The 27,521-nt window shown below is 41.9% G+C and overlaps 1 protein-coding gene across 1 annotated transcript in view; it reads right to left on the reverse strand.

Annotated features, from left to right (window-relative positions):
• Positions 1-18,578: 18,578 nt before the first annotated feature.
• Positions 18,579-27,521, reverse strand: part of gabrb2a (gamma-aminobutyric acid type A receptor subunit beta2a) — a gene marked incomplete at both ends in the record, with an annotated part of 33,253 nt that continues 24,310 nt past the window's right edge. Inside the window, 5 exons of the mRNA XM_083980027.1 lie at positions 18,579-18,935; positions 20,101-20,241; positions 20,708-20,952; positions 22,904-23,056; positions 23,323-23,460. Of these exons, the coding sequence (XP_083836153.1) occupies positions 18,579-18,935; positions 20,101-20,241; positions 20,708-20,952; positions 22,904-23,056; positions 23,323-23,460 (1,034 nt within the window). The remainder of the gene's footprint in view (positions 18,936-20,100; positions 20,242-20,707; positions 20,953-22,903; positions 23,057-23,322; positions 23,461-27,521) is intronic.

Below are 27,521 nucleotides of genomic sequence, written 5' to 3' on the forward strand. Positions count from 1 at the left end.
TCCTCCAGAGTGCAGTCAAGGATGGACGTACAAGTGATCTGGAAAACAAACATCTGCTTAGCTGAAACAAAAACTTGCAGAAAAACTATTTGGCAAGATTTTTTGTAAATTAAACTGATCGAGTTATTTCTCAAACAGAAATCCAACATCAGCAGCTTGTCCAGCTTGGTGAATATGAAGCTTTGCAGCGTTTCTTGGTCTTAACGTGGCAGAAACTGAATAACCTTTGGAATTCTGGTCAATAATCAATCATTATTTAAATATATAAATCTCTGCATCATGAAAATAATTGTTCATTGCACCCAAGTTTGATTGAATTTTGGCTATAGCACACAAGGCAGCCTGTGGTTTCCAAAATAAAACACAAAATGAATGTAAGGATTGCAACTTGTTGTTGATGTTGCACCTCTTGAAATAGAAAAGGCAAATGAACAGTAAATGAAACTAGAAAAAGCATTTCCAAGAATGGAAATGGTGTGACTGCTGACAGCAACTGAACGCTGTTGCAGAATTAGCAAATAGTGCAAGCAGTGATCACCATACAAATGTTTGACCAAGGTCGGAATCGAACCCACAACCTCATGGTCGTTAGACTTCCACTCTGCCTCTAGGCCACAGTGCACACACAGTTGCAGATACTGTTGTCTGTTAATGATCTGCACACTGTCAACATCAAGAAAGCTTGAGAGTCAAGCTTGAATGACTTAGAATGAAAATTTCTGTGAATTTCAGGCTGAGAGCAGCAGTTTCAACATGAAGCAAGTTATCAGAAGTCAACAGAGGACAACTGGGAAAATAATTCACTATAATTGTTGTTGAGGCAAGATTTGAACCAGCAACCTTCAGGTCCCCAGACCAGCAAGCTAACCACTAGGCTACAGACAGAGACAGTATGTGAGGGGTAATGAAAACCTTTGATACAATGAGCTTTATACTATGAGGAATCAAAGACTGTCCAATGACAGCTGAATAATTGGAATCAAAAGTCAAGCAATGATGTGAAATGACTAAGGCAGGAATCGAACCCATGACCATATGATCACTAAACCTTTACTCTGCCACTCGGCTACAGAGAGCACACTGCTTTCAAGACTGTTGTCATTCATTGTAATGTGATGATGTGCTGCAAACTGGTATGAGTAATCAAGGAGATAACAAACACCTGTGACCAATTGAAGGCGGGGGAGGAGAGCAGAATTCAACATAACATAACAAGAGTTCTTCCCTTGGATTCGAACCAGTGACCTTAGGGTTGGGAAGCGGCCACCCTAACCCCTACACTACAGTGGAGTTGTCAAGAAGATTGTTGTCTGTTAATGATCTGCACACTGTCAACATCTAAAAAGTTAAATATTTGAAAAAGTATAAAGAGTTAAAAAGAGAAAAGTAATGCCAATAAAGTCCAGAAAAAGCTGCACGTTTTGATATATGAATTGTTGAAATAGCACAAAGTATGAAGGACTAGAAGAAGACCGTAAAAAGGCGGAAGAAAATGGCCAAACAGAAGAACAATAGTGTGACTGCTCAGCAGTCACACTAATGATATAAAAGTATATTCCTATACCTCCACAAATTATGGTGGTAAAAGACATTACTCTGCTGTTAAGTCGTATTCATGATGTCAGATACTTGTCTATAAGCAGTAGCCAGGCTGTGGTCCCTTCAGTCTCATCACTGTTGTCTGAAAATAGCTCCTGCCTCTTAGCCAGAACAAAAACAGACACAATGAAAAAAAATGGGGCACGGCATGTTTTTATTCATCTAATGTATCCAATGCTGGCCAAATTTCATTAGGTGTGTGGTAGGGCAATGATCGTGGGAGTGCATCCCTCAGGTGGTCGTCGAGTTACTGTGGTAAAAACAGTTCACTACCGACATACCAACCTCCACTCTGAATCATGAGAGAGGGGGGTATTTCCTCGGAGGGTTGAATATTAGACTGGTAATTAGATATGAAAGCATTAGATATTGTGTTGAGGGTAGCTCTCTCCATTCATCATCAAGGACTAGTCCCGTCTGTGAGGCGCGCAGCAGCCCCTTTGTTCCAGAAATCTCCCCCTGTATCCGTTAGAGCCGACGGGTAATTTCCAATTTAAGGCCTGGGATGATTAGACATGGTCAGGTTGTTATGAGGGACGCGTTCCTGTGCGACCACATCTTTAATGACCTCAGAGAAGCAGGGCCCACACCTGACACCTTATCTTTCTCAGGTGGAAATGTGAGGGTTTGACCTTTAGTTAAAAATGTAAAAGTGGTCCAAAAGAGTTGGCCAATTGAAGTGAAGGGAGAAAAGCTGTGATTTGAATAAACCCCTGAACTCACTGCTTGGAAAACACATGACTTGTCCCGATAAAACATTAAAAAATGCCGCCCTCTGAAACGAGCTGCGTGTAATACGTGAAATACAAATTACATCTTGTCTTAATGTGTTTAAAAAGGCCAATGTTCAGCCAGAGTTTTTGTTGCTTGTTAAGGACCAAAGCTCCAGGTCTAATCTCTTTTCACTTTTTGATCCATTTACCTTTAGTTCAAGGTGAGAAGAAATATTTTGCCACTGTCAGACCTATTAGATCTGACACGATGGTCATACTTCTCACTTATTTCCCACCACCTCTGGGTCTTTTTATATGATATTGTGTTATACTTTTAAAAGTCCTGCCTAGACAATTCCCCATTTGTCAACAGACAGGTTTGGTATATTCCCAGAATATAAATACTGGTAGTGGACAACCATTTAATTCAACACTAAATCCCATGAAAGAAATCTGACGCAGAAACATTTAGCTGATTCCATCAATTTGTCAAACTAAAAGAATAACGAACATTTTAAGTTTGGTATTTTAGGTTGAATGTTAAGGAAAAAGTCATTTGAATCACTACTGATATTTCACAGACCAAATAATAAATTCATTAATTGATAATAAAACTGGTAATTTACTCAATAGTGAATCACTAGTTGTAGCCACAATGAATACAGAACTAGATCCACTCTTTGCAGTAGTGAAAAATGGCAATTTTTATTTCATGTTTGATTCAAATTAATTCTGACTGTAGTCTCATTATGAAAAATGTATCAGAGATGCACTAACATTTATCACTTCACATCCATGAGTTGGGAAAAGCAGCTCTGAATCAACCAGGCAACCTTCAGCGAGGCCGACAGCGGCCTCCTCACCTTGTTTTTGCAGCTCATGTTAATCACCAGGTCTTCTTCCAGTAGCCTACAGGCATAGCCGATGTTGACAGCTGTCTCCGGCTTGTCACCAGTCAGCACCCACACTTGGATCCCTGCCTCCCGCAGTGCTAGGATGGTGTCTGGGACGCTCTCCTGGAGACGGTCCTCGATGCCCGTCGCCCCTGCAGGAGAACATTATATGCAAAGTCACACACTGAGCTCGTCACACGGACATACATCGTGTTTACCATGACAATGTGTGTTGAGCTGTTGCATGGCACCTAGCAGGAAGAGATCTGTCTCGAGCTGCACAGCAGTGTCCATGATGAGCTCCTCTCTGTTGTCTATAGCAGCCAAAGCTCTCCGTCTGTTCACTGACCAGCTTTCATACATTTTGTCACTCACAACCTGCAGCACATGACAACAGAATGACTCGAGCTCTTGTTGCATCAGAAAATGATGCTGATAAATGATAACATGTATGATTATGCACCTTTTTTGTAAAGCAGAGTGTACGTAGCCCCTCCTTGGCATAACAGTCGAGATGATACTGGGTATCTGCTGCTATGTTCTTCTGACTCCCACTGTTGTGCTCTGGAGATAATATGAGACATAATGTAATTATATAGTTTCACTGCATATTGTGAAGTCATCCAGTGCAACCCTATTGATCAAGTCATGTAAATAATTTTAATAAATGTGTGTGAATGTATTTTCACCTGCATATGGTGTACCAAGCAGCTCCATGATGGCATAGTCTGCACCTTTAGTGTACAGCACACGCTCTCTCGTGATTGGGTGTCGCACCAAAACCGACATTCTCTTCCTATTGGAGTCAAAGGCTAAAGTGTCCAGCACCTCAAACACCAGGTCATTCCCAGATGGGAGCCTCACCGTCACACTGTCAGGGCTGCGAGCCAGCAGTGTGAAGCCATATGCCTTGGCTGCGTACACCAAGGCAGCCTCGTCTGGACTCTCTGCCTCATAGGTCAGATTATCTGAGGTCACTGCAGGCTTGTTGCACTCGGATGGGACATGGAGTGTTTGGTGTGTTTGGAGCCCATTGGTGTCTCCACTTTTTCCAGGAGGATTAAAGTGGTTGTCCTCTGTGACTGAATTCTCTGAGAAAGTACGATTTCGCTTTGGTTTGTGCCGCCAAGACGTGAAAATATGCTGAATCCTTTTCACCGGGTTGGACATAAAATCCGGAGTGTTACTTGTCTGGCAGGAGCGTGAAAACCAGCTCACCTGAAACAGGAAATATGTATTTCACATAAGGAATTTATAGAGACATTTTGCTATAAAGACACACAATCACATACACAAAACATCTCAAAAACAACTTTGACATATATTTCCACTCTGTTTCATTTTGTGCTTTTACCTTTAATTACAAACTCCAGGGAAAAACACACAGACTTGGCCCATCTGCCAGAGCTCAGAACAGCACAGTCAGGAGCAGACAGCGCTCAAATTAATAAAGGCTACCCTGATCACCCCTGCAAATTACTATTACGTTTTAGAGAAAACTCGGAGACTTTATAACTGGAGCTTTTAAGATGGTTAGGTTAGGTTAGGTTAGTTTATTGGTCTCCACCAGGGAGAAATTTGTTGCAGAGACAGGGAACATGTTGCATACATAAAAAACACATACAGTACAAAAAGAACAAGATGAAAGAAAGAGAAGAAATTTTAAGCTACATGTCTTTAAAAAAAAGTGTCAAGATTAATCTAAATATTTGAGCTTAATAAGAGGAATTTAAACTTTATTGTTATTTGTGTTACTGAATGAATTATATGGAGATTTCTGCTGCAGTAAAGCAGCCACCTTGCTGGACAGTGAGTGGGTTTCTAGATCTACAGACATCAAATCTTCACAAAGGTTTTTAGATGAAGAGTTCACCACTGCTTTATGAGTTTGCACACTGGGAGTTTCACAGAGGCAAACACTTCGTCCATCTTTTCTCTCCTGACTGTGCCCTTCATCTCCACATCCCATCCATAGTTGCAGTAAACGGAGTGCTCACCCTCCGTCTCTGAGCTGTTGCCATGGAAACCACCACAGTGTTGCAAATGGCGAGAGCCAGAAAAAAGTCCAGGTAGGGATCTATCTGCCGGCTGCCTCCACGGCTGCTCTCTGGCCTGCTAATCTGCTGAAGCAGCTTCCTGTCTGGAATCACCTGTGTTTCCTGTTGGAGGAGAAGTTAATCAGTTTGGTAATTTAAAAAAAGCTTGTGTTGATTCTCGCTTATGCTCAGCTTTCACTGATTTGATGCAACAGGGAGGGAAGGAAATAGTGTTTTAGCTTTTAACCTTTTCCACCAGTTTTGTTTGTGCACATGCAGATCTAAGATTGTGCACGTGAGATGACAGGAAGTTGCCGTTTACACAAACAGTCTGCTCTGTTTGAGGTGCAGCATGAGGGGAGCTAAAGATGGGCACTGTGCTGCCTCACAGTCTTTTTCTGTCTCAGCCTGTTTCTCCAGGACTCTGCTCTTTGCCCTGTGGACAAAAATAGACCTAGAGCTACTGTAGTAGTACTCTATACCAAGACAACATAGACTAATATATAGCACACGTTTACGGTTTATTTGAAATCAGTGGTCTGTGCCAAATGGTGCCCAGCATGACCATATGTCCCGTCACAGACACGGGGGCAACTTTGAGCCAAAATGGATGTGCTCATCACTGACACCTAGCAGCTCAGCCATCTGGGGCCATGATGAGGCCTTCTGACACAAGGAGGGTGACATTTGGATAAACAAGTGGCAGGTTAAGTCCTTAAAGTGTGGACTTAGAAGTGAAATGTGTTTGAAGGGTCTCTTATTTTTAAACTGGTGGAGGGTTAAAAGGTCATTTAAAAAAAAAATATTTCATTAAAAAAAAAATTTTAATTAAAAAAACATGATAACAATAATTTATAATCAAAATAATGTCCAAGCATCTTTGTCTGTATTCTCATGAGCGATCAAGTGAGTTGTTAACTCTTTTGTCCCAGTGCTCTTCCACTGACCGCTCTCTAATATCAAGGCAAAGCCATAAACACATCCCACTCTTAATTAAATATCTGCCTTCTCCTTCTGACTGAGCGATCATCTTACCAGCGGACTACTGAAGGCCATGTTGCTCTGGGCATTTCCCAAAACCTTGCTCTTGCGTTGGCTGCCACGGTGATGTTGTCTGTCTTCAGGGTTGGTGTCCTCAGAGTCCAAGGACCATCCAGTCTCAGGGGGTCGTGGCCGCTGGTTGAAGATGACCTCCTCCTCCCCCTCCTCTGTTTCCTTAAGGACAGCTAGGCGGATAGCTGCAAGGATCCCCAAATCAAGACTGATGCATATAACATGCAATATATATACGTCCTATATATCAAGTTATGAAATGTAGGGCTGTCAAGCAATATTCTAATGTCAATGACAAGATTAGAGAGCATTACCCAGGTGTGAGAAAAGTTTCCACAAAAACCCACAGTGGGAGAAAATGAATGTAAATTTGGAAAAGCTCAATTTGTAGGTAAATAGATCAGGACTGCAGTTACACAATGTTATTCTCTCTGGTGACTTCTGGGATTGTGTTACTTGACGCCATGAAAGATCCATTCACCGAAGATGAAATGACAAGTTCACATATTACTGGTAGTCCCTGCTGGTGCTGGTGTATATATATGTATATATAAAACATCTCAGTGTGAAGGTTTACCATTTTCTTTGTGTGAGTACTCAGTGCCCATGATGGAGCATCGACGAAACACCATCTTATTCTCTGTGAGGGTGCCGGTCTTGTCTGAGAAGATGTATTCAATCTGTCCCAGGTCCTCTGTGATGTTCAGGGCCTTACACTGCACGCGGCTGTCTGTCTCCTCGTCATACAGATCGATGTCATTGGTGATGAAGAAGATCTGACCAATCTTCACCAACTCAATGGACACGTACAATGAGATAGGAATCAAGACCTGGAGAGGAGAGGAGAGGAGAGGAGAGGAATGACAGGATATAGCACGTGTAAAAGAAAAAATGGAAAGATGAGAAAAAGAAAGATTTGGGAAAAGGGAAGAGAAAAGAGGTTAAAATATATCATAAAAGAAAATAAGATAATGACAAGAAAGGAGAGAATTAAAGAGGGGGGAAGTTAAAGAGAGAGGAGCAATTTAATGGTCTTCAAATTAATAATAATAATGATAATAATAAAAACACACTCATAGTAGTCGTGGTTACTCTCTGACACAAACACACACAAACACACACACACACACTGGTCCACCTGCAGCAGGATGATCATAGTGAAGAACATGTAGAAACCAGAGAGACTGGGACTGGTGCTGTCCGGGACCAGGTAGGGGGGCGCACCAGGCACCGCCTGCAGCCACAAGGAGTGACCTGCATGTGTGAGGACAGAGGGATTAGTCACACTGACTGACGGGTAAGGATGGAAGCTATTTTTAGCAGCACACCTTTCTCTGCCTCCTCCCTTTTCTCTTGGTTTAGTTTTTAGTTTTTCCTTTATTCGTTCGAGAGGGACAGTGTACATTAATGAACATTTTAAAAAAGATAAAATGTTAATGCACCCAATTATAGCCAAAAGGGTAATTTCCATTAGCAGTCCCCCTGCCAGAAGGAGCATGGCAATGAGACCTATAATAGCAAATTACAGAAAGACAAATATATACACAATATTTACATTACACTTTAACCCCCACCCCTCCCACCCGTACGCACAAACACCCTCCAATCTACAACCAGTTCTCTCTTTACCCCTCAGCAACAACAGGTGTTGGTATTTGGGAATGTAATCAAGGTGGTGTTTTTTTTTTTTTTTAATTAATAATTACACATTTCCTCATAACTATAAAGGTTATTATGAACCAGCCTGTGTGTTATGGTGAAGTTATGCACCTATTGCTCCAACGAGACACATGGCGATGAGGAGGATGACGCAGAACAAGACGTCCGTGTTCAGCCTCCGCTCTAGTTTGCTGCGCTTGTACCTCGGCCCATTGTTGTTGAGCATAGACTTGGTTTCATGGCCTTTAGGGTGGTATAAGAAGATGGGATCAGAAGGTATTTCATATAGTCAGGGAGGATCATGGGAAATTGATTCTTGTGTCTAAAAAGTAATTGTTTGTCAGTTAAAGCAAGGACAATAAAACAGGACACTGAGCACATGTCACAATAGCCAAAATACACATAGTAAAAGTAAAAATGTCATAACATAACGTGTTACTGGACGATGACTAAATAGTCATGCATTTGGATTCATGGCCTCAAGTCAAGGCCGTGGCCCTGAACACACCGGACAACATGAGCTCAAAGTTACAGCAGCGAAGTAGCTGAGACAGATGGAGAACATACCTGCATACACCACAAAGCCAACAGCGTGGTCTGTGTTTCTCACAGTGCAGCCGCGAAGCAGCAGACTCTCAATCCCAGCGCCCACCTTCTCCTCATCGGGTTTCTCTCTGCAGCAGGAGAAAGTGAGAAACCCCCTTTGTACTGTCAGATCTTGTTAGATATTCATTACTTCTTATATATACACCTCATTAGCAATTCGCCTGCTTTACACCCATACCTGGGACAGCATGGGCATCTGTAAGACCTGTGGTGCCTCAGGAAATCGATTATAGTCTATTACAGCCCCAATAATGCCTCCAGTAGCATCAGAAAGTGCAGCGAGTGGGTCGGAATTAGTTTTGCTCAGCTACTCTGAAAGCCTCAAAGAAACTGTTTGGGGAAACCATGTGATCTGTGTATTTGGTACTCACACATAACACTTGAAATGATTCAGATTGTTGTTGGGCTTCTCACACACTACGACCCCGTTGAAGCTTCCAGGATCAAATTCAGGATCCTGTGGAATTGGAAGATGTATAAAGTCACTACAGGATGAACGTAAATTTAACTTTGAGAATGGCATAACCATTACTTCATGTCATTTGTGGTATTTCAGCCAACATGTTTGTCTGTCATCACTAATTTATGCTTGTCATTTAACAATGACATGCAGTTACGTGAAGTCAGGACATGCCAGAGTTTTACTGGTAGGATATGAAGTTTCAATGTCACTCAAAAGAGGGTTAGGCAGTCCAGAGAGAATGAGGAAAGACGGTGTAGTAAATTTTCCCCACCGTGATGCACAGGCCCGAGACGACCCTCCTTTGCTTCAGGTTGGTCTCTCCATCCAGGTTGGCTGTCTCTATGAGACAAACGCCCTTGGGGTCGGACGTGTGCAGGAGCAGGAGGTCTGCAGGGACGATCTCATTGCCGACCACCCTCACAAAATCCCCCACACGTACATCCTTCCATCTCTTCTCAATGAACTGTTTCTCTTTCCTGAAATCAGAGAGCCATTGCCTGCAATATTATTCAAAGAGACTTGTATGGGTAGTTAATATTATGTTCATATTTATTAATTGTCATATTAACATCATGGGTGTAGTTTGTTTATGACTGTGTGCTAATTAAAAGCAAGACACGACACTAACCATCATTACCAAGGCTAAGTGGTTCCCAGAACCCTACATGCCTTTTGCTTTGAACCTGTACGTCAAGCTGCAGCCACTGGCGACAGAGAGCTGCAGGTATGCTGTCCTACATGTAGGACCTGATCGGGTGGTGGCTGCAATACCTCATCCAAGAGAAACGTCTAAGCCAAGGGGTGGGGTGGGGGCATGTTTATTTTTAGTGTTGTGTTTATATTGCCACATTGCACAAATACTCTTGACTCTGTCGGGAAAGTTTTACAGTTTGTAGGCTACATTTTCTGCGTTTCAGGCCACCTTGTTGTTTTTAAATTGAGCTGATAACTTAGCATAGCATAAAGACCGGAAACTGAGGGAAACAGCTGGCGTGGCTATTCCTGTGGTAACAAAATCCGCCCACCAGCTTGTCTAAAGCACACTCATTAACACATAATATTCAATCATATGAATCTACTGTATGTAAATACTGACATGTAAAAATGGTGGTCTGTTGTTTAAAAGGGTGGTTGTTCAGGTGGTTCTGTTCAGAGCCAAAAAATAGTCAACAACATCAGTCAGACGGTGAATTGTCACTTTAACACTGATGTTTGTACAGATCTATGCAGAAACAGGACATTAATGGAGTTGGTTTATGTTCAGGAGCAGGGCCACCTCAACCACACCCATCACTGGTCAAACACCTGGTCAACCCTTCGAGAAATCGTTTGCAGAGAAATCTGAGGCAAATGGATTTCTCGACCTACCCTCCCTTCTTCCCCTTCTAACCACGTCCTTCTCTCAGATCGTCCCCTACTCTCGTCCTCTCATCCTTCCCTCCCTTCCCCATCCCTCTCTATTTAACCAGCGCATCCCCTTCCAGGTAGTAGCATTAGTGGTACTATGAGCCTCCCAGACCAGCAGCGCAGACTACATCCTCCCTTCACCTTTACCACTCTGTACAATATCAATTCATCCATCCTCCATCCAACACTTTTATTCCATCCATTAAAACGTTTAACCGCACATTGTTGTGGCGTGGTCCTTGCTAGTGAAGTGTTAGTTAAAGGTGCTTTAGAGGACTCATGTTAACCCTTTTTTAGCCTTTACACGTTCACATGGAATGTAGTCAGATGAGAAAAAGAAACACAGCCTCCCATTCTGCCATTGAATCATTATTGTGTCTGAGTAGTTGAACACAAATTAAAAAAAAGACCTGATGGGCCTCTGTGATAGACTGTAGTATTTCCCACAGAAGACATAAAGAGATAAAGTGACACATTGTGTAGATGGTGTTGATAAAGGGTGCGATGTGAGTCACATTCATACATCATGAAGATGAATTGAACTCTGAGCGTTTTGAAACAACAGACAGGAGCAGCCTGTGAGGTGTGGTGACTGGTTTCAATTCTGTGAAGGGAGCAGACAACAAAACTCAACATGTTTAACAACACCACATTACAACTCGGTGTTCACGCTGCATTGATTAAAACAGCCGGCGTGTTTAGTGTTTCGGTGCGTTTGAGCTCAGGTGGATTGACAAGAGTTTGAGATTGAGAGGCGATAGGTAGGATGACCCTGAAGATAAGGCATGCTCAAACACACACTTCACACCTCTGTGGAAACAACATGTGGGTGATAGGCGATGGGAATTAAAGGCGTGTGTCTGCGAAGGTCTGATGAATTAAAGCTAAATCCCTCTCATCTGACTGCATTCCCTGTGAGCTTTTACATGAACTGTAAGCATGAGTGGCAGATTTAACAGCACTCTGTCTTCATTGGTGTTCAAATTGGTTTCAGATGGATAAACTTCACCTAGACAGAGGGAAAGAGGCGCGTGTGTGTGAAAGCCTAAAACGTATTCTTGAGTTTCTTCCGAAAACATTTGTACACTTCAAAGGAATCCCACCCAATCGATTTTGTTCTAATCTTTACAAGCCGAAAACGAATCTTTAGCACCCCCCCCCCCCCCCTCCTCCTCCCCCCAACCACCACCACAACCCGGCGAGCCATGAGAGACCACAAGGGCCCGCTAACCATGACTCAACTGCTGTTTATCCGATTGCGTGAGGCAGAGACGACTAGTGTCCACTAACAGGCCCAGAGGGACTGGCGTGTTCTCTGAAGTGTCCGGATGCTGCGTCTGGAGTCTGCACTTCAGGCCACCTGGACCCTATCACCACACACACACATACACACATTCCTACACATAAACATACACACATGGGGCATGCTTTTCCCGGAGCTGAGGCTGCATTTCCCAACATCCCTGCTGACCCTTGTTGGGAACTTTGAAAGCGAGCAGCTGCTGGTTAATGATAAGAATTCATCATCAGAGGTGTCTCCACTCTCGCATCCCCTCCTCCCACTCTACTCAACACAATCCCAGCAGTGAAAGGGTTGAAAATGACAGTGTTTATCCTCCTTCGTGAATTATTCATTTTTCACCAGTAATTCAAAAATAGATAACCGCTAACCTTACTGTCTTTGCTGATGCAACTCCCAGATTAGGGTTTCATCACATGTGCTCAGTGTGATGGTGAGAGATATTGTTGTGCAGCTCTTCAAAAGAGGAATAATCTCCCACACATTTTCTATTTCTAAGTCAAAAATTCCCACGGGGTGCTGAAACGCAGAGGAGGTAAAACACACACAATCGCAGAGATCTACACACTCTACAAAGACATCAACACACTGGATGATAAGAATCACAAACACAGATGTGGAGGTTCCACTAATGCACCACGAGTGCTTCCGCTCGCCACATCATGCATGTGGTAGCACACTGTATCCAGGACGTGACTGTCTCTATGTAGAGCCGTTTACCTGCTGTAGACGAAGCACGGTGTGTTGTTGAGCCTCCTGTCCGACTGGTACCTCCTGAAGTCCTCCCAGGCGTCCTTCAGGGCCGTCAGAGACATGATGACACAGATGGGGATCAGAGCTACCTCGGGCTGGAAGGCGTTCACCACTGGGACAAAGTTCAGAATAGCCAGACCCACAAAGTAGATGTTGGCCAGACGGTGGAACTGCTCAAAGAGGTTCATGGGGATGAAGAGGAGGAGGGTGTATTTGGTGGTCTTGATGGCGTTGCTGGGGAAGTAGCGGTTGGGTTGCTTCACCTTCTCCAGCCCCTCATAAGGCAGGTTGGACGCCAGGTTGCGGAGGTCCTTCTCTCTCGCCATCTGACCTCTCAGGGCGTCCCTGACCATGGCCAAGGGGCTCCTCCACGTCATGGCTGCTTCCTTTTTCTTTCTCCTGTCACCAACTTTTCCTTTCCATCCTCTCAGTACCGACAGTCTGAGTCAATAAAAAGTCTCTCCACAGGTCCATCCTCTCCTGCAGTGATTCTCTGTGAGTGTGTGTGGCCTAACGCCAGGTACAACCACTGACAGGCAGCACACCTTTTTTTTGTGAGTCCGCCCTCTGCATTGACAGGTGTGTTTGCATTCTTCACATTGAAGCTGATCAGGTCTCATTGAGGCAGGGAATAAGGTGGGTGGCTGATTACAGTCAGAAATTTGGCTGTGAGCGTTTCAGTGACTTAGCACATTTTAGTTTTACTATCAATAATCTAATCACAACGACAGTAACACATTTTCAACCTTAGAAATTGTCCCTCACATTGCAGAATTTTGATTCACTGACACCTTTGTGGTTAAGCATTAGTAGTTCACACACTGATGACGTGCTTTCAAATTAAACACTAAAAAACACATCAATACATATAAACAAAGACAGTGCTCAAATGAGCCAACAATCCATATATTTGCGAAGCAGAAAACTGGTGCAGTGGGTCATAAAGAGATGTGAACTGACAACACAACACCGAGCAGAGCGCCACAACTGCTCAGGGCGAAAACATGTATGAAGAGTCTGCAGAATCTGAGTGAACACAGCAGAGGGGACTCACACACCCTAATACAGGAGTGCACAGACAGAGAATACAGCACAATGTTAACACACAGAGAAGGAGAAGAATTTGCATCATTCTTTCAGATGCATGTACTGTAAGAAACATCCCCACCCACCACCCCAATCCATAGAGAGGTCAGAGGTCAGCTGCACAAGCCTGGAATGAAGGTGGGCAGTGAATATTTCTCGCCAACATTTCCATGTGTAATGTGAGGAGCTAAAATTGTAATTGTTCAGAGATGGGTGGGTAAATGTGTTTACATGTATGTGAACGAGATTCCTCCATATGACGGACTGCAACAAAGCAGCCTCTTGCACAGATGGCATGCATGTAGGATGCCTTCCACTTCCTCATGTTGACATATGTTGTCTTTTCCAGAGCAGGCTGCCGAACCTGTTTAAACAGGCCAGATTTTCACTGGGTCAGTCATCGCTTGTGCTTAAATTTACATTTCTGACACACTTATAGCCTAAGGAATGAAACCACATACATCGGGGTAAAAATTAAAATGAAGCATATAGATATTATTGGAAAATTGTTTTCTGAAGTATAGATGAATGGATATCTATTGATTTTCATAAGGGTGCCAATCATTGTTCTTTATAATTGCTAAAACAATGTGAAATGTTTGTGAAAGTCCTTCATGCTTTTCTCAAAACTGTTTTTTAACAATTCACAAAACCTCTGACTCCTCTTGTAAAATAAAAAACACCTCAAAACAGTCAATCGAAAATAATGAATAAAAAACACCACTGAGTGTTCGTTACACATCACCTTAAAAAATGAATATCACAGTGTTCAGAGCCTGTAGCTCCAGACATGCTTATTATTTAATAGAATAGAAGAAAGGCTGCACGATATGACAAAAAAAGGAGGGAGGGGGTAGTTGTGATTGTGATTTCAGTTGGTTTGGTAATTTTTGCTTGGATCTTGTAGGAAACAAACATGCCCCTCACGATGCTAACAAGACCATCAATGCTGTGACATATTTTAACTTGTACCTCCTGCATTTGGATTATTTTGTGATTAATTGTCAAGTCCAAGAAAGAAAGCATTGATTTCTGAAAATAATCTGATAATAATGTTCTGACAATTCTGCACTCAAAGTACCTTTAAGGAAACAAATCTCTAGATTCAGAATAACCTGGGTGTGACAAAAGGTAAAATGGAAAAACAAAGACAAATGACAATACATTCTATCAATCTATCAATCAATCTATCTATCTATCTATCTATCTATCTATCTATCTATCTATCTATCTATCTATCTATCTATCTATCTATCTATCTATCTATCTATCTATCTATCTATCTATCTATCTATCTATCTAGACATCCCAACCTGTGTACTCTGACCTACTTTATGTTGATTTCATCACAAGCAAAAACTGTGACTTTTTCTTTATTGTGTAATAGTTTAAACTGTGACATTTTGTGCTGCGATCATGTTTAACTTCTGCTGCCTGTGGTCACCAGTTGTGAATGGATCGTTGTGGATAAACAGGTGGAAATGTGTTTATTTGGAGACCTTGTGTCTAGCTGGTGTAAACCTTGCGTCAAGTTGACTGAAGATTTGGTTCAGAGAGTGATGCATTTCATAAAAAGTGTATCAGTCAAAAATGTAGATGATGTCCAGTTTTGTCCTTGAACAGCTGACACAGGCAGGTTGGTCTCTCCTGGCAGCTCAGTGTGTTTTTCCATCAGATACGTGTATAGCAGGGGAGTGGCATGACGTGAGTGTGCCAGACTCACCCTCTCACCCGCCCCAGTCGGCTCTGGCTGGCCTTGGCTTGGCTGGCACGCCGACTGCACTGTGGCGCAGCTGTGAGTCCACAAACACATACGATCACACACACACACACACACACACACACACACACACACACACACACACACACACACACACACACACACACACACACACACACACACAGAAACAAAACACTCTCCTGGAAACAAAAACACACACACATGATTCCACAGAGCAGAGATCTGTGCATTCCTAATTACTCCAGTGACATGGAAACACTACAAAGTAGAAAGCATCTGCCTTTTCCCCCTCTCTTACATGTCAACATTAATGCCCTTTTTGAAAAGAGGAAAAGAGAGAGAACCAATTTAGCACAAACCATCTGTCTACTATAGTGATATAATACATGTGTTACACCGAGGGGGAACAGTAATGTAGATTTGATTTTTACTGATGCATGGAGGAACCTGGAACAAACTTACATGTCCCATTACATCACTTTTTACACCACTTTGCCTTTTTTAGGTGGTTTTTGCACGTTGAGTTTTTTTTACTCCCAGAAGCCTCACACACAGACACACGCACATGGTTTTGTTCAGAGGAAGGTTTGGTTTCCATTTTCTCAAAAACCAAGCCTCTGCTGTAACACCCTCCTTCTGTGTTACCTGTTTTTTACTGAGCTCAATGGGAAAGGTCCACTACTACTGTACATGTTTAGGTTCTCTCTGTCTAAAGCCGAACCAAGCGATTTAACAAACTCAAAACCCGTGTTTTTCTGCTATTCTTATTTCTAATTCATAATGTTCATCAAGATATTTTCTCACATCTTCCATGCATTGGTATCTGAGTTCTTTCGCTCCTCTTCATTCTAAATCAAACATTAGTTGCACATTAGTCCCTGTTAGAACAAATCCCTCTTTAAATATTAAGTATTCAGTGTTTTGCACTATCAAATATTCAATAGCATCCATTTAAGGGCTGTAACAGTGGTCAGGTCAGGAAGCGAGTGCAGTGAAGAGTGCCTTCAGTTTGCTGAGTGGGGGGAGATCTCAGGGAGAGGTTGCAGCATGGATGGTTGGATGGGTAGATGGATGGATGGATGGATGGATGGATGGATGGATGGATGGATGGATGGATGGATGGTTGGATGGGTAGATGGATGGATGGATGGATGGATGGATGGATCACTCTCTTTCTTGCCCTTTACCCCCCCCCCCCTGGCCCCTGCAGCCAGTGGGCCACAGAGTGCCTCCATATCTATGGCTCTCTGCGTTAATGTCCCCTAAGGCTGGGGCTGGCGCTCAGCCCAAGCTCAGACCCCAGCCGAGCCCATCTCAGCCCAGACCACCGCTGCGGCCTCTGGCTCTGACTCCTCTGCTTCTCCATCCATTATGCAGCCAATATTCCCCAGCTGCAGCCCTCACATCTCTCTGTTCACCCCTACACTTGCCTCTCTCTCGCTCGCATACTCACTCCCTGTGTCGGGTTTAGTTGTTCACTCACTCATTCAGACACTCAATCAGCCATGAGGCCGACACTCACACAGGACACATAAAACCGCCACCCGTGTACTCTGTTATTGAAGTGATAGACTGAATTGAGTTTTAATTGAATTTAGATACATCTTCATAATTGCTGACAATCATTACACAAGATATTTACAGTCATTATGAAATATTACAATTGGAATTTACAGAAACTTTGTACAAAATATGCCTGACTTCAATGCCTGGATAGTGGGGTCCTTGTTAAGTCGTTTCAGGAGAACAAAACATTGACCCAAAAGTCACTGGTGTCTGGAAGTGCTTTAGTTTCAGCAAGTAGATGTTTTTAGAGTCCATTAAAAAGAAAGAAAAGAGAGAAAAGTCCAAAAAGTACAGAGTCAGCAAAGTTGTGAATCTTTTTTCCTCAGTTAAATTGCTGTTTGTTCTTTTTTTTTTTTGACTGAATGGAACATTTGATCTGTAATTCAACTGCAAAAACAACAACAGAGACCCATTTAAATAGAATAAATTCATAATATTTACACAATAATGTGAGTATTGATTTATAAAAATGAATCATCTCTTTTTCTTTAAACATGATTTATGTTTATCTACAGTTTTTCAGAACAGAAACCTAATCACAATGGAACGCATCATACTTCTATCATTCAATTCTACTGATAATGATGATTGTGGATTGCCATATTTATGCAGCAACTCTGGTTGCAATGAAACTCAGCTCATCTATCAGCAAAGTTCTTACACCAGCTTAAGTCGTGTTAAAGCCTTTCTCCGCCTCTGAAGCTTCTCACACGATGGCAGAAAGTACGGAGGAGTCGAATGTTCTCTTTAAAAAATAAATAAATAAATAACCACGTGGTGAAATGGAATTGGTTCTGTCAGCACAGAAAAAAAGCAAAACATAAACTTGGCCAAAGCATCATAGTCCGACAGTCCCACTCTTTCACCGGATCGTTGGGGACCTTCACAACAACCGTGGAAGCTTTGTTTCTGTTCAACATTGGCACCATTAAAGCTCCACACGGATGTCCAGAGAAAAGAGCGCCCCCTGCTGTCCACCTGTTGACATCCAGCAATACTCAAACCCAGAAACACCCAGATGGGCTGTGCTAAGCCAAAGCTGGAAAATGGTAACTGACAGACTAACTTTAACTAGTAAAAACTAAAATGCTTTGCGCTCCATCATCATTATGACTGAGATGCAAATGAAATCAAACATAAGCATGCTTTTAAAGGATGTTTTTGATATACAGTAATTATAGGAAAATAGACTATCAAGGATGACTCCTTTAAAATCATTTATAAAGCTTTCCTGGATGCAGACAGCTCGGCTACGAAGTAAATAGATACTAAACAAAACAAATCCTTAAAGTATATGCAAACACAAGCATAAATATTTGATCCACAGAGAGTAAGCTACGAATGACAAATATTAGTGATATATTGAAATTCTGGAACAGGCACCATTTCTGTCTTTTTAAAACTTGCTCTTCTTTTTCGAGTGTTTGTCAGTCTGTTAAGGTGTTTCCCAAATCCTAAGAGTCACTGCTGACTGAAGTGTTGGGTGCTGCTGCAGTCCATCCAAAAGTCTTTGCATTCTCCTCTCTTTTTTCTAAAATGAACCAGCTAAAAAAGTTGGTGCACTGTTCATCTCTCATTCTCTCACTCACATCATCTCTCACCTCTCTTTCTTCATTTCTCTCATGTCCCCTAAAACCCCCGTCTCCCTTACCCCCCCCTTCTTTACATGGCCGCCATGTGCTGGCCACTGGACGCCACCGGGTTTAATGGACATAGTAGAGCCAGTAGACCACGTTGAAGAAGGAGAAGACGGTGGGGAAGATCATCCTGGACCACTTGTCGATAGAGTTCACGTCGGACAGGTCTGGGATGTTCACCTTGAGCTGGGAGGCCCGTCTCCGTAGGCGGGACTTCTTCTGGGCGTGGCGCTCCAAGGCGCTGTGGCCATAGTTCTGGCGGGCCATGGCTGCCCTGCGGTACTGCAGCGTTGAGCTATCATAGGCCAGCATGGTGTTGCGAGGGTCCCCGGGTGCTCCTAGGCCCCGGGACAGATCCCCAGCACCCCCCATCTCGTTCTTCATTTCCAAGGTGCTGAACAGGATGTTGTCGTCGGGAGTCATCTGTGTGAGGGTGTAAAAACAGGTGGAGCCATGACAAGTTACTGCCTAAGGAAAAGGGTGTATTTAAATATAAATGAGGTCTATTTAAAATTATTATTCAAAAGACATATAACTATAATGATCATTAAGCAATTCACTGTGTAAATAATACTGATGAGGTGCTAGAATGGGTAATGCAAATGAGTCAAAAAACTGTGTTACTTACAGTGAAGGAAATCTTAAGCACTTCAAAAGCACTAAACAAATTATTGATCATCTGTCAATAAAAAATCGGAGTGATAATACAACCACAAGACTATGAAATAACATTCCTGGAAGAGCACAACGCACTCCACAAACTAAGTCTCATGGAGAAATCTTCATTGTCATCTCAGAATTTCAACCAGAGTTTGGTTAAAATTCTGTCGATTCACAAGACAAACTGAATAAAAAAAGAGAAAAGCAAAGGAAAAAATGTGACAGGAGAAGGTTGAGAGGAATAGTAAGGACTTTGCAAAGATGGAGGAGAGGCTAAAAAGGTTCAGGGCAGGTCAGGAAAGACGTTGTGGGAAGTGAATTCGGATCAACATTTCTTCATCCATAGCCTGACTTCTGAGGAAAAACGTCCCTTTAATCCAATCCTGTCCCGCTGTAAATGGAGCTCATTTGTATTTTTGTTGTTTTTGTGTAACTCACTTTGAAGCGAAGCCACTTAGTTGGCACTATTCATCAAACTGCAAATGATCTTTTTCTCTGTCTGACAATGCTTTTTTTTTATTATTATCAATTGCATCATTTAGTCTTAAGAGATTCATCAATTGCCTTTGAGATTTAACAGTACATTTGTATCTAAATTATATTATCTTGAGAGAAGCTACTGATGTTTTGTTTTGTTTTTGTTTTTTTTTGCCATATTTGTCATTTTTCCCATTAATTTAGATATACAGCCCAAGTTAAGATTAAAATTAATGCCTGCAGAAATCAAACTGCTAAGCCATGTTTGTCAGGAAAATGCATGAAGAGCAAACCAAGAGAGGGAAAAACACAATGGTGGGAGTGATGATCAAAGTTGCCTTAAAAATCTATAGAAATCAAAGAAATGCACAAAAACTACAGCATTTTCCTCTGATCTGGATTGATTCAGATTGATGACATTGTTAGTTTTGACTTTCAAAACCTCCAGTACCTTATTTCTTTGCTCGCCTAGTCCTAATGCGGCATCGTCCACAAAGATGGGATCCCACATCGAGTCATATGCGTCAATTTCCCTCTGTTTCATTCTGGCATACAGAGCATCATCTCTCTGAACTACATTTCCCACCAGCCACTGCAAGCATACAAAATCAGCACTGTTACTTAGGGGGAAATCGTAGCTTGCCACACTCAGAAGGAAAGGGTGTTTTATTTTTTTTTTATGTTGCTGTTGTTCCTGCAACTTTAGCAGCTGAGTCAGATTTAAAGGGAAGGCTTTGGCACCACAGCCAGTGATTTTTCCAAGGCGCCTTGCCCTTTGAGAGACACAGAAATATGGAGATAAAGTAAAAGCCAGTCATTGCTTCTGCATTCACTCTTTCAGATCCTAGTCTGAGTAATAAAGTTGAAACACAAGGCTAAACCAGTGAGGCACGGAGAGCTAGAGTAGGAGTAAAGAGTGCTAGTAAAGGACATCAAGCATTGATCACAGCATCACATTGACCTTGAGAGTAGCAGAAGTCATTTGCTGCCACAGAAACAAACAGACACATTAACCGACAGCACAGATACGACTACAGGAAGTTTCCCTGCACACGTACCTTGTTGGGGTCGGGTCTCAGCTTCTCGTTATTGGCTGTGGCCGCTTTCTCAGCCGCCTTCTTCTGCCGCTGGGGGCCCTGGCCGAAGAAGATGTAGTTGACGAAGGCGTACTCCAGCAGGGCCAGGAAGACAAACACAAAGCAGCCCATCAGGTACATGTCAATAGCCTTGACGTAGGGGATCTTAGGGAGCGTCTCTCGCAAGTGGGTGTTGATGGTGGTCATGGTCAGCACCGTAGTGATCCCTGGAGATCAGCGAAGTCACACGTTTAGAGAGAGAGTGAAGTCTTTAGACGCTGTAAGACATTTTACAATCATCTGTACATTAAAAAAACATGCCTGTCAATTTGACTGGAGGTAATATTGCATTTTTAGTTTTGCTAGCAGTATGGCTCTACGGATGGTCATATCGATCCACTGTTTTTGTCCACATTTAAATAGCTCAACAACTCCCGAATGGATTCATTTGAAACTCTGTACAGACTTTTATGGTGCCCAAAGAATTGATCACACTGATTTTGGAAGTTGACCAATTTTTTCCTCAAGAGCCAAATCATGTCGACATTTGTGTTTTTGAGTGAATTCATATTGGCTTTGGTGATTCAATACTGTTCAATACTTTGGTGTATGACCAAACAGCTGCAAAAACAGCTGTCCACTATTGACCGCACACTAAGAACATGTTAGCATGCTAACATGCTAAAACCAAGACGATGCAAGTAAGGATTCCTTAATAACTGTCTATGTCGGATATAATGCACTATATCCTCATGAGTGCTTGTATTCTTTGTGTGTAACTTCACACACTACAATACAGTACATGTCTTCTGTTAACAACCACACAATGCAGTGCTGCACTTTTTTTTTTTTTTTTTTCAAAGACAAAGAAATCAGTATAGGATTATATCCGTCAGTGATGGTGTAAAATACTGCTAGAGTATTTGTAATATGAATTTAGTATTTAGCAAACCTATAAATCACAAGAGATCGTGTTGAAATTTGCTTCACATCAATCCAATAGAGATCAGGTGCATATCTTCAAAGGATATGGGCTTGTGCTTGTGAACATAAGCATTAGTGATAATCGTGTACGCTATATGTATTTATTTATAGTAAACAGACAGGCCTGAAAGAATGTGAACCCATATGGATAAAAAGATCCCTCAAAGCCTCCGGAGACAGAAACGGCCACTGTTGCGTGTGTGTGTGTGTGTGTGTGTGTGTCTTTCGTATGAGTAAGGTTTGCATCCAATCATGTTTCCAAATGGACACAGAACGAACTGTAGGCTCTATAAAAAGCATGGCGTCACTGTAAACATCTGCTATTAGTCACAGCACAATTCACCTGTTTTTTTGACATACACGCATTGTGTTTGATACATTAGTCATTTGCATGCACAATCTGCATTTGGTCAGATTCACACGTATTATAAATAACCCAGCAGCCAGCAGTGTCACTGTAGCATGGAGGCTCATCTCTCATTGGCTGCACGTTCTCAGGACGCTGAGAGCAGGCACATCTTTAAATCACGTTACCCTCTGAATGCACTGTCTGGGGCTCCAACCCCGCATGTGTCCCACTTCAGAAAACAAATGGTGTGTGACAAGAGCGACACACATAAAGCTCAAAGCCATTTCCTCTGCTGCTCTGCCCTGTCATACCCAACTTTAACACTAAAGGGAGCTTAGTGGCATCAGTGGTAGTTTGACATTGGCGTAAAAGCATTAACTCTAATGTGTAAGGTGCATTAAAGCAAATGTTGCCAATTTTCATTTGGCTGTAATTTAGTTGGATCTGGCTATGATAAGCTGGGAACCCTGGCCAATGAGAGGCTCCGATAGACAGACAGGCATAGAGAAAGACAGCACGCGCTTCAAGGTCGAGCTGTAGCGCTTCTCGCTCTGCATGAGTCATGCATATAGTCATCTCTGAACAACAGACATTTAGCCGGGCAGCCTATCACACACTGCTATCACTCACGTGCTCAGAGCTAATGAGAAAAAAAGTAAACGCTGGGAAAACAGAGAGTCAAAACAGAGAACAGGCTCATGACAGACACAATAATGTGTAGATGTAAAGCCAGTCTAAATGAAAACGGCTCAGTGTTTGTTAAATGGCTCTTTTTATGGTCTGTTATCATTTAGCTTTGGGTTATTTCCCAGGGTCAGTGTTCAGCAGCGGCGAGGCAATCCTACCCAGGGCCACTCTGGCAGCTGAGGCATCGTAGTTGATCCAGAAGGAGACCCAGGAGAGGATGGTAATCAGGATGGAAGGCATGTATGTCTGCAGGATGAAGTAACCAATGTTCCTCTTCAGTTTGAAGCTGAGGGACAGGCGGGGGTAGGAACCTGAAGGAGGCACACAGAGATAAAGGAGTGGGATAGAAATAGATTTTCCTCAATGACGCCCACTAAAAGCTATATTTTCCTTGACACTGGGAAGCCTGCAATATATCCCTCTCAATACTGACATCTATTTTGAATGTATGTATTTTAATGTCAAAAATAAAATGAGATTATTTGGAATATTATTTTTCAAGTATAGTAAAACATTTTTTGGCTCAGCCTGGGTAGATGAACACCTGATCTTACAAAGGACACAGTTTTTTTTTTACCCGTAGAAAAGACCACATTCTTGGAGATGAGTTTGTAGTCGACAATGGAAAACTGTGGCAGTTCTATCCTGTCGACCCCAGACACAGCGCCGTCTCCTCCTCGCCAGTAAAACTCGATATCATCTGTGGTGTAGCCATCTGCAGGGGAGAAACCAAAGCCAGGACACTTAGAGAAACATTATCGTTGTCCATTAACCATCTGCAATACATCATAACGCCATGGAGCAGTGTTAAATGTCAATGTCAGTACATATTGTGCATTTCAGCACATTCACAGCAAAAAATGTTATTCGTGGGGCGGCGTTTAGCTCACTTGGTAGAGCTGCCGCCTCATGTTGAGGATACAGTCCTCACTGCAGGCGGCCCCGGTTCGAATGCCGCATCAGGCAGCCCCTCTCTGTCTCCCCATTTCCTGTCTCTCTCTCTCCACTGTGCTATCGATTAAAGGCAATAAAAAGCCCCAAAAATATACTTTAAAAAAATGCTATTCATTTTCAAAGTGTACCTAAAATTATTAGATACTAGTTTGTAAAAGAAAAAAAATCTGCAGTGTTTTGTTTTATTGTTTATGATATACTGTAATATAATATAATATAATATAATAAATATAATTTTCTCAACACTATAAACAATACTTTTAGCATTTCCGGCCTTTAAATATTACTCAAATAAAAAAATCTCACATTTTTCTTAATGTGGCTGAAGAGAATAGGCTACTATTCAACCAAGGAAGTGTTGAGAGTTGATTCAGCTCAAGTTATATATAAGTTTTGCTATTTTTAAATAGCCAGCGTTAGCATCAACAGCTATTAAGTTGGAAGCTTTGCCAACAGAGATCGATACAACCACTTCTTCAGGACACAAGGTCCACAGGGACACTGAAATTGAAAATTACCCGTAGGCCTAAATCCTGACCTGAAAGCTGTATAACAATATTTCCAATTGACAGGAAAGTACACAGCTGTTAATGCAAACATTGGCTATTGCAAAACTTACAAATGTCTCACTCTCAAGTAAGGACCTGGGGAAAGCAAGTTAGCACGCTTACTCTTTTTTTAATATATATAGTATATATATTTTCCCCTCTGAAAGACTGGGGGTGTGTCTTTTTTTTAAAGTACTTTTTTGCCTTTATTTGATAGCACAGTGAGATAGACAGGAAAGGGGGAGGCAGAGAGAGGGGGAATGACATGCATGAAAGGTCTGCCCGACGTGGGACTCGAACCAGGGACGCCTGCGTTGAGGACTGTAGCCTCTACATGGGGCAGCCGCTTTAACCACTACGCCACGCACCCCCCGCTTTATTTTTTAAGATTAATTCTTGAGGTTGATATGTTTTCCTTTTTTCACTATGAAAACTGACTCACAGTGACGTGACCTGCTTCAGAGGGTAATCACACCAAACATATAGCTAATTTTATTTTAGTCACTGTTAAAATATGAAGCTATGATGACGCGGCAGCAAGTAGGTCATTCTCTAAAGGCTTTCTTGCTGGTGTGTTAAGTGTTTGCTGGAAACTCTGAAAAATAAAAGTTTCTTTGCTGCCAGCCAGAAAGCAGTAGTTGTAAAAGCAAGAACCTGATTTCCTAACACTAATGGTCATATAGTGTGAACCTCCAACAACATGAATCATAAATGCAAGGATCTTTGTTTTCTTTCTCTACTCCTGCATCACCAATGTAAACATTCAATGTAAATAAGTAACATTTAAAAAAAGAAAAGAAATAGAGAAACATCAGATACATCAGTCTAAATCAATAGTCGCAAGGTAAGATAGGTTTAAGACATTTGTATTTTGTGTGTGTTGCAGAGAGCAACATTAAAATCTAAAATTGGCAGGGTATTTCAGAGTTAAAAGCTTTCAGGCTTCTCAGCAGAGTCTCAAATCCTATAGTGCACAAGAAAAAAAAAGATACAACCATAATGAATAGAAAAGGCTCATAAATGATGTTAATGATAAATAAATGATGCAGCTGCAACTCTCTACCCTCACTCTCATTTTTTCTGTTCTGAGGCATGTTTATATTGAGACAAACACGTGCTATTTTAAAGCCACATAACACTGTGAACAACTGAGATTTGGAGCATGATGCATTTGGTGCACATGGATGGAAACTATTGCCGTTGTAGTCAGGGGACTCCAGTGTTGCAGACTGTCAGACATGAACAGTGTCACAGGCAAGCAGGGAGCAGCCATCTCCCTGCGCTGAGCTCTACTTTGTCTGCATCACACTCAAAATAGAGGCAGTGACCTATTCAGATGCGATGAATAATTAAACTCCAAAGCTTTGATTTTTAAAAATTAACACATAATTCGTTGTTGCTGTGGCACTGACATTCAAGGTGAAGTTAGTCACGGCGCTCAGGTTGGGTTGTTACTGGTTGGACGGGCGGTTAACTTCACCCACAGGCCTTTTTCACAGCAGACATTTTGGGAAAAGCACAGGTGTTGTCAATAATATAAACACGGGCTTCGTTCTACGTGAACCCGCGTGGACAATAACCAGGACCGTGAAACTGAGGACAGAACAACCACAGTTTATGTCACCTGTGCTTTTCCTGGCTGAAGTTATTATTTCATCACAATATGGAAAGAGCAACATCAACAACGTGTCATCTACCTCTAAACACACTCTCATTCATCTCCATGCACATATGTTCCTACTTCAGATGCAAATCTTTAAAAGCAGGTCACAAACATTTATTTTTTATTATTATTAAAAATGTTAAGTAACATGGACAGCAATGGAGCTCTATCACACAGACAATTGAGCTTAATTAGCTCCACATGCAACACTTTAGGAACACTTTGATTATGGCCAGCCTTATTCTTTTAATTGGTGCATTTCTGAACACATCACACCCCTGGTTCAGCTGTGAAGCGTAATGTAGTTGAATTCCTCCACCCATAGATAGAGTTAGCTCTCCCTCCAGGTCTGCATTGTCATCATCCCCTGCATCTCCCCAATTAAGGCCGAGTCCACCATGCTGCACTTCTGATGTGCAGCTCAGTTCAGTTCTGATCAACCATGACGGGCTGGGAACAGGAAGGTGGTTAGGAAGGAGTTTGGGAACTGGAGATTTTTCACACAAAGAGCAACATAACAGAGCATTTTATTGCCTGTGTGTAACTGGTCAGTCATCTTGTAGCTCTGTTTATTCTGGACCATTGTTTCTATATAGCTCTGGAAATAATTATGAGACCACTCCCAAAATGATCAGTTTCTCTGGTTTTACTATTTGTGTTTGAGTAAAATTAAATTATTATTATTTTTGTTTTATTCTATCAACTACCGACAACATTTCTCCCAAAATTGAAAATTAAACATTGTCATTTAGAGCTTTTATTGGCTAATGACTAAACTAGTCAAAATAACAAAAACATCAAGTCTGTTCAGACCTTGAATAATAATAATAATGCAAAGAAAACATGTTGATATTTAAAACAACACAGCAAGAATATTTTAACTCAAGAAGGGTTTATAAATCAGTTTTTGTGGGATAATGTCATGTTTAATCCCAGCTGTGGTTTTTATAATCTTCCTATAAAACCAAATGTGGTTCAGGTGATGACCTCATCAGTGTCTCATTACAGTAAGTAGAATGAGTTGTGTTTACAGTATGTTGATATTTAAAAAAGAAAAGAAAAAAATTACTGTCATACATGTAGAGATGCTTTTAAGAAACATTTGTGAAAGTGGTCTCTTATTTTTTTCCAGAGCTATACAGTATATGTAATATATCAGAACAATGTCAGTGCATGACATCACTGCACTTTGCTGTGCGTGAGTTCTACACGAATGACATGAGGAGACAGACAACCCAGCATGAGCTCTAACATATGCATACATACATACATACATATGTGGGTGTGTATTTGCATGTGTATGTGTGCAATAGATCTTTAGTATTGGAAGGGTATAAAATCAATTATTGCACAGTGCAGCCCAGTATATGAGGCCAGTGGCTTGAGCCACAGTAGTGAGCTGCTGATGTATCAGGGGATCTGGGGTTTTAAGACTTGTGTCTGTTAAAAATGCATCAAGTTTATCAAGGGAAGTGAGAGTTCTCTGGGCTCATTAGTCTGAATAAAATAGCATGCTCTGGCATGAAGCGATTCCAACGTTAAAACCGTTGCCAGTTAATCCATATGAGAGCAGATACTGCCTGGTGATCAAAACTGGAGCTGTGCATGTAT

This window comes from Trachurus trachurus (assembly GCF_905171665.1).
Source record: "Trachurus trachurus genome assembly, chromosome: 10".
Classification (NCBI taxonomy): domain Eukaryota; kingdom Metazoa; phylum Chordata; class Actinopteri; order Carangiformes; family Carangidae; genus Trachurus; species Trachurus trachurus.